The following is a 9,010-nucleotide window of genomic DNA, read 5'->3' on the forward strand; positions in this document are numbered from 1 at the left end:
TGGAAAAAATGGGTTACAAAATCGTGGGATAAAAATTATAAAGGAAAAAAGAAAGACAAGGTGAGATATGTACGGCATGTATGACTGTGCAGGTGAAGTATGTATTTATTGCAAATTTGCAAGTGAAGTACCGATATGCATGTATCATGTGCAAGTGAGGTATATGTATGTGCAACTGAACTGAAAGTATGCATACAGTATTCGTGCAAGTTGATTATTCCTAAACGACTTCCCGTACTATGGACCTACCTATAATTGAGTAGCATTACAATACAATACAAAAAAACCCTACCAATTCCATTTTGTCCCATTCCAAGTGTGTTTGTAACACCGGTGCCGCTATTCCAAAGCCCCCTCTGCCTTTTTGAGTGGTGCAACCACTCCAAGGAACAGCAATGTCCGTGTCCGCCTAACTATGTGACGTTCACCCATGCACCTGTGTACCATGTTACTGTGAGTATGACTATTAGTACCAATAGGGGTGCTGTTTTGCCAGAAACAGAGAGAGAGAGTGCTGCACTGTTGCCTGCTAATGAGAGAGAGGGGGGGGGGGGGATGTTGCACCACTCAGTTCACACGGGTGTGATTTCTTTAAATATTTTCCAGAAATGGTATAATATGTTTGGATGCATGGGTTGTTTGTTGCCGGTTATTTTGAAAGTCGAACTCTATACCACCATCCTGCATGGTGTGTATACTGTAGAACATGAAAGCGCGGCCAGGTATAGCCCTAGTTAATTAGGACATCAGCACAAGCCACAGGCAACGTAACAGGTGTCACCGTCTGACAACAACTCACAGAGCTGAAGTGTATACGGCTGGATACAGTGTCGTCATAATATGCCATAATAGATGTAACAATTCAGTTAAATAGAAATGGACATAAATACAATGCGTAGTGCAAGCAGGGAACCGAACCCCATTCCAGTATAGACCAGAAAAGCTCCATGCCTGCACCTTCAGTTTTTAATTACGTTTAAGCCCAACATTGCATTGTGACAATGCCAATTTTATTTTCAAACATTTCTTAGAAGCTCACATGACATGGTGAAGACGGTTCAGAATGGACCATTACAGGTCTACAACACTAACCTGACGCTGCCAGATCCAAGAAGCTTGCTACACAATGTTGGGGAACATGCCCAATACCGCCCCCATCTGGCAGCGTCAGGTTACTACAACACTGCATCCAAATAGAATGGGTCCATTTGGTCCCATTTGAATACTCTCAGAGAGTTATTGGGGTACAAACATTTGATAACTATTTCTATGATGCAACCAACATTAGGCATTATTATTAGGCTATACTGCATGTGCTTGTAGAGCACTGCATATTAAGCCTGTTTTCTGGGACGCACCAAAAATGAAACCAAATGGACCCCGGGCCGTAAGGGTTAAATTTCACTGACGAAAACTAAATACAAACTAAGCCATGATGACTAAAACTATGTCTACATATATTTGACAATTTCGTCAACAAATAAAAACAAGACTAAAATGTGAAAATGACTAGTGGATAAGAGATCCAGTTATAGGCTGCATTCTGAAAATAGCAGATCTACAAGCTCAAGCTACGAGCTTGCAGAACTGCTATTTTCAGCATGCGATGCAACCATAGTGTAGAATCTGCCATTACTATGACATCAAGGCCTGCCAAAACACATTTCAGTCGACTAAATCAACTGTAAATGACTAAAATATTATATTTAGTCGACTAACTAACTAGACTAAAACATTTCAGGTGACTAAAATGTAACTAAAACTAAAATCTAAATTTGCTGTCAAAATCCATTTAGATTTGAGCTGTATACTTTCCACCAGCTTTTATGCCAGCATCTTATCTCAGCATCTTGTTGTGAACCGTGGGAACAGAATAGAAAAAAGGTGCTGACTGGAGCAAAACTAAAAGACAAAAGGCTGACGTCATCCCAACCGTCCCTAAACATCAACAAGGACACAGCTCTGTTTTGAGCAGCTTCTCACAGTTCCCTCAGAACTCACTCTGTAGCTCATGTAGAAAAGATATTTTCTGAACTGCTCGTCTTTGCTGGTTTTTCACCATCACGGCCGGGTGGACTAGTCTGAACCGAGGAGGAAGACAGCATGCAGTACAGGTGTTGTAGCCAATTGGATTGTGCTTTATAAATGATGTGACATTGTGTTGTTTTCATGTGTACGGCAGTGTTGATTTCATCGACTAAGACTGAGATGAAAAATGTTTGGTCAGCTATCTTTTTAGTTTTTATCCTGATGAAAACTAATACAAACTAAATTAAAAAAACTAAGCTATGATGACCAAAACTATAAGACTAAATATATTGACAATATTGTCAACAAATAAATGTTAGGGACTAGTGGAGAAGAGAACTATAACAGACATGAAAAGTAATTTCATGTTTGGGTGTTGTGCTCTGAAAATATATATACAGCAAATACAGATAATTCTGGGGGTCCTTGACCCCCATAATTGACCACTGACATTGACCACTGACAAAACTTTTTAGGATTTAGAAGACTTTTTTAGAATCGGCCCCTCAGTCCTATAAATAATTGGTTCCATACCATGTTGCATGCAGGACGGTGGTGATGTACATGGAGCTGGGCTGCTTCGTGTGCTGCCTGTGTGGATGGATCCTGGTGTGCTCCACGCTGCCCATCGAGTACTGGACCTGGTCCGAGGTGGGCACCGTGGTGCTGACCACCGGCAACTACTACCAGAACCTGTGGAAGGACTGCGTCTCCGACACCACGGGGGTGTCCGACTGCAAGGAGTACCCCTCCATGCTGGCCCTGTCTGGTATATTACCATATAGCACTGGTTTCGGGACACATGGGTCGGGACTCAGGACCCCTTCATGGGAACCCGCCGGACAAATTTTTATGGGTCCCTTAATGTTTTTGTTTCTACTGATGATTATTTCAAAACATTTAAAAAAAAGACATTCCCTAAAAAAGCTAATAAATAAATAAAAAACGAAATGCTTCCCCACCCCACCCCCGTAATTTCATGAATAAATAAAAGCTAATTCTAAGAAATTACATACATTAGTAAACAAACGTTTAAGAAAATAGTTGGATCTACAAGCTCACAACACATGTTGTGAGCTTGTAGATCTGCTATTTTCACTCGTTTGGGCTCCGCACAAACATGTAATCTCTCTTTTGGGTCACGGCCAGGCTAAAAGGTTTGGGAACCACTGCCATATATAGTTTTGAGTAAAATTCCATTTAGTTTTAGTCATATTTTAGTCAACTGAAATGTTTTACCTTTAGTCTATGGTTTTAGTTGACCAAATATCATAAGACTTTAGTCAACTATAAACCTACAGTAGATTTTCGGCAAAAATGCATTTTTGGCGTTGCTTTGATGGCAGATAAACAGTACAATATTTGCCTCTGAGATGCAGTGGAGTAGAAGCATAAAGTATTGAACATTGGAAATACTCCAGTATAGTATAAAATACCTCAAAACAGTAGTACTTGCACTGCCTACAACCTAGAGTTTTCAACTCTCCTGCATTGTTCCTGCAAACTGTATCAAATACTCAAGTGTTTTCAATAGGCATGAAACGATTCATCACACATCGATGAAAGAGTTTAGTCATTTGCTACTAAGAAGATAATGAACACAGTATTCTTGTATAAAACTCTCCTATACAGTGTTCCTGCACGTGTGCAGAGCTCTAGCGGTGTGTGCGGTCATCCTCGGGTTCTTCGGAGGCGTCCTCACTCTGATAGGGATGAAATGCACCAAGATCGGAGGGACGGAGGTCATCAACGCAAGGGTCACCTTCGCAGGAGGGCTCACCTACCTGGCTTCAGGTATAAGAATGGTCCTCCCCTATATAGTTTTAGACCGCAACGGAGACACGCCGTCTCAAAGCGAACTTTAGCCACGGGAGACACCATACCGAGCGAGCTAAAGCGAGTGTGTTGCCGTGCCGAACGTTTGCGATGTTCACTTGAGCCGACTCAGGGGCTGTTCGAGTTGCAACCCGACAGGCAGAGAATAGTATAAGGGCCGATTCAAACTCCTATTTAGTCCCCGAAAGAAAGTCGGTTCGGGAAAGGTCTCAGAACCTCACGGCTATAGCGCCAAAGTCGCTTGTAAATATTGGAGGTTTTTGACATGGATATGTTGTGTGGCCGGGAAGTGAGCCTCGCACCGTGGATACATAATCTGAGTGTGTGTGTGTGTGTGTGTGTGTGTGTGTGCGAGCGCAACGTGGCTCTTTAAGCATGCGATGCGTTTTTATGTGAATGTGTTATTTGTGTCATTTGGAAGTGTCCTTGTGTTTCTTCCAAACTACCGGTGTTTTCTTGGCTTCTGTAGTTAGTTACGAAATTATTTCGGCTCGTCAGACATTTTCAGTGGCACCGAAGTGCAGACTTTAGTACACGGTTCCCTGTAGTTTCTGCAGAACCGAACAGAGTTTTTTTTCCGGCTGTAATAAGAGTATGAATCGACCCTAAATCTTCTTATCTCACTGACGGATACATCCGCGCGACTGTAAAGCTTGCTTGCTTGCTTCAGAGCTTCCGTTCTCCAGAATGTATGATGGAAGCATCTGAAAATTGCAAGAGGTTATGAAGTCTATACATCATGTTGCATGTTTTACAGCATGCGTTTGTCTCCTATAGGATTCTGTGGTATGATCACATACTCCTGGTGGGGAAACAAAGTCATCAGTGAATTTGTGGATCCAAACTTTAAAGCACAGAAGTGAGTATGATGAGTATATAGCTTTGAGCTGGGAGCAAGGCTTTTCATTGGCTGTGCTTTTCATTGGCTGTGTTTAGATTTCAGCTGGCATCAGGGCTTTGTCCTATGGGTACAGGCACTGGGTACGTGGCTTCAACTTGTCACGTGGGCCAGAAAAGCAGCAACAGGTGCCTCGGCCTCTTGCCGACGTGACAGCATGCCTGTATACTTATTGACTGTGTTTTCATTGGCTGTGTTTTGAGCTGGGGAGCTGGGTATTAACATTGACTGTGTTTTTCATTGGCTGTGTTTAGGTTTGAGCTGGGAGCGGGGGTTTTCATTGGCTGGGGCGGAGCCATTCTGCTCATCACTGCATCGTCCGTCATGACGTATTTCGCTGGAAAAGAGGGTCTCCGCTCAACGTAAATATCTATATTCTCTTATCTGTCAGGGTTCTAGGCTACAGTATTAGAGTGGACCTTTTCAGGCCGGGGCTCCCCAAAATAATCATATTTGAACTGGGGAGCAGTGGGGACCCCCCCAAAACAATAATCACCTTGGGGACCCCCCCCCAAAATACGGTAATAATATTTTATATGGTGACCCCCACTCTCAGCTAAGGGGGTCCCTGCTTCATCTCTGTCAGCTAGGGGGTTCCTGCTTCATCTCTGTCAGCTAGGGGGTTCCTGCTTCATCTCTGTCAGCTAGGCTCTAGGGCAGGGGTGCCCACACTTTTCTGACTTGAGAAACTACTTTAAAAATGGCAAGCTCAACATGATCTACCCACAACCCCAAATGTACATGAGGGGGCTTTGTAATAGCGGCACTGGCGTTGCATATAAGACAAACAATGGGAAATAGTCGGGGGAAAGTCTTCATCCCATTCTGTGTGAGTTTTTGGGTTCTTTGCAATTCTACTGACTCTTGAACACAAAGCATTTGACCTTGATGGAGGCCCTGTTGTCAATCAATCAATCAACCAATCAAGTCACCTATTAATGACAGATGCCAAAAAGAGGCGTTTTGTGAATTTTGATTATTAATATATGCTTTTTATAGGCCTATATTAATTATACATTTTTGAGGGCCATGTCATGCATGTGATCTATACCTGCACAGCCTTTGTGATCTACTGGTAGATCACAATCTACCTTTTTGGGCACCCCTGCTCTAGGGGGTCAACCTAACACTCCAAGTGTTACTGTAGCTAACCCAAGCCAGAGAATGGTGAAGCGTACTGATGTTTCCAATAGGTTTTATTTTTCATTGTTGAAACACCTTTTTTGGACAGACACCGTAAGAACTATAGGAAAATAAACAAGAAAAAATTTGCTCTTACAACATACAAACATAAATTATAAATAATCACAATGTTTACATGACACCTTCTCTCTTAATATAAACATCTCCAAAGTAATTGCACAGAAAATAAAACAAACACAATACCTTGTTCCCGTTCTAGCTGGGTGCTAAGATATGAAACTGTTGCTGCTGCTTCCTCAAACATTTTCTTGATCTGATCCTGAGCAGCCAGGTGAGTGCAATACCTAATCAATGCAACCCCCAGTGGAAAATTACCAGGCTCTAAGCCACACACTGAACTCAAACCAAAAAACCCTTTCAAAATAAAAGTATGACACACAGTGCCTTGGGTCATTTACAGTTACGGTGTGGAAGAAATCCCTCCACCATCCATCCACACACACACTAGCAGCTATAACCAACGCCTTCCCGCTATGTGTCCCATCTCAGAGCAGAGAAGAGGCCCAGCAGGACACACACCTACGCCACGGCCAGGACCCGGCGCACCTACATGCTGCCCCCCACCTCGTCCAGGGTGACCCTGGGGCCTCCGTTATTCTACGAGGGGAGGAGCAGCAGGCCGAGCCGGGCGGCGACCAGAGCTACGAGAACAACAACAAGGACGTTCAGCAGAGACGACTTTGTCTGAGCGATCATCAGTTTGTCGGGGTGGCGATGACAAAAGAAATATCTTTTACTTCACATTTGTACATTTTTGAGTGGTGCTGCTAGCCACTCCTATAGACAGCTGTGTGTCTCTGGCTGTGTGTCTACTGTATCTCTGTGTCTGTCCATCCGAGTACGGAAATAGCGTTTGTTGAGTGTCACTGTTGCGCAGCCTAACACACACACACACACACGCACACGCACACGCACACACACACACACACACACACACACACACACACACACACACACACACACACACACACACACACACACACACACACACACACACACACACACACACACACACGGAGGAAGGTTTCCCCTTTTTCCAGCTTCTAAATGTAAAGATTTCTTTCTTCTATAACTTGTCTGACAGTTTCCTTTTCTTGTATTGGACTCATTGTAGCTTATTGTGGTTTACCATATTTGTTGATGACATTTTTTTTTATCTCATATTGATTAATTGAATACATACTGTAGGACTACAATGGAAACAAGTAAGTCCCCAGGACTTTTTTGTGTGTTATTCTGTCTTACTATAACTAGCGCTGTTTACATTTCTGATTAATAAAGTATTCAATCAATCAATCAATCATTGTCTATTTACATTTGTAAAAAAAGAAATATTGCCTTTATTGCCTTTTCCCAGTTTTGCTATCACAGCCTCTAAATGCGGAGATTTGTTTCTTCTATAACTTTTCTCAAATGTTCCTTTTCTTAACTCATTGTTGAGTTATACAGTTATACAAGTACATTTCATTGCATTGCAATTTGCTTATAAGTTATTTGGCTAACTGAAATGAGACTGACTCTCATGCCACACCAGAAGTCTTGCATGAATATAATGTAAATTCAGTAATGAAAAGGAAAGCTTAAGCAAACCTGATCATTTAGCCTGACCATTCACACTGCATTTGCAAGTGACCAGATGTGTTCACACTGGCAGCGAAATCCAGCCTGTACCAGATCTATGGCGCATCCAGATTGGAATCCGATTTGTTTAAATACGTTGTAAGTCTAAATACAAACAAGTCACATGGAATCTGATTTAGATCAGGTTGTTGCATTCAGACAAAGACAAATCTCCTCAAATCAGATCTGAAACCACATCTGAATGTGACTCAAGTCACATTTGTAAAAAAATCCGATTCCATGTGACCTGTCTGCATTTAGACTTATTTAAACAAATCAGATTTCAATCTGGAAGTGGCACATATCTGATTTAGGCTATAGATTTAGCTCCCAGTGTAAACGGGGCAGTGTAGATGGGCCTGCAGGTTGGGGGAAATCGCTGCACTAGTAAATAATGCTTGTTAAGTCGTTGCTAACGAGAGCAATCATTCTCCACTGACAACATCCAAGACGTTATTGGCTGCAGACAGAGCAGCTGCAGCCAAGCCAAGGCCTCTATATAAAATGACCCTCTCCCTCAACCTCCCCAAAAAGCCAAAACTTTTATAAACGGAAACTGAACTGTAGCAGCTTCTATGACGGCGACGTCCCTTAGAAACCATTACTATGATGTGTGACAGCGCAGAGGTTTCTCCAGCCCCTTTGTTTCCACACATCTGGCCTCTCAAATGGCCCACGTGGGGAGGATAAGGTGAAACAGAGGCCAGAGGCTGTCCCAATGAATCTAAAGGGGGCTGCAGGAATCCCAGGTCAGCCTGTGCTTTATGGACACATTGGTGGGATCTATAGCTGGCTCTTCATGCAGTCATTCACGCAGAACTGGTGGGCACTTTTAGAGGCATTTTGTCTTCAGGAATTGGATATATTTGGCAGTGGTGGACAGTAACTACATTTAATTGAGTAGGTCTACTGTACATAAGTCAGTGTTGGAGTATCCGTATACTTTACAGAGTAATTTGGCTTACGGTTCTTTATTAAGTGATATTCTTTTGGATTAAAAACTGTATTCTATATTCTGATAATCATAATTATGCTATTAAATATTCAGAAACGGGGGACTCTCCAGGTCTTTAATAAATAATATAATAATTTACTTTATCAGGAAAGAACACCCATTCATCAGCTTCCAAATGTTGTCTGCTTGTTTGTATGTTTGTTTGTTTAACTTGAATCGTATTGTGACCTGAAAATATTTTCATTTTACTAAAGAAAGGGCTGGAGAAACAGGGAGATGTTACTAATATATACATTCAATAACAATCAATAACAATTGATTGCCATTAGAACATAATAACAACACTCACCGCTCACAGATTGGTTTTAGTAACAGGAAAGATAGTTAGACAATTAGATATAGGACTTTTCTGTTTGGATGAATGGGCTGTCTATGGGAAGTTGCACCTAGTTAGCACCTTGCTGGCAAGA

The 9,010-nt window shown here is 42.2% G+C and overlaps 1 protein-coding gene across 1 annotated transcript; it reads left to right on the plus strand.

Annotated features, from left to right (window-relative positions):
• The first annotated feature begins 2,003 nt into the window (after window positions 1-2,003).
• LOC308336827 (claudin-10-like) lies at window positions 2,004-6,868 on the plus strand. Its single transcript, XM_080794404.1, has 6 exons — window positions 2,004-2,114; window positions 2,577-2,797; window positions 3,661-3,822; window positions 4,642-4,723; window positions 5,017-5,124; window positions 6,455-6,868. The coding sequence occupies exons 1-6, from the start codon at window positions 2,104-2,106 to the stop codon at window positions 6,651-6,653; spliced, it is 783 nt and encodes a 260-aa protein (XP_080650530.1). The 5' UTR covers window positions 2,004-2,103; the 3' UTR covers window positions 6,654-6,868.
• Window positions 6,869-9,010: the final 2,142 nt, after the last annotated feature.

Source organism: Protomyctophum bolini (assembly GCF_963924005.1).
Source record: "Protomyctophum bolini genome assembly, chromosome: 21".
NCBI lineage: Eukaryota > Metazoa > Chordata > Actinopteri > Myctophiformes > Myctophidae > Protomyctophum > Protomyctophum bolini.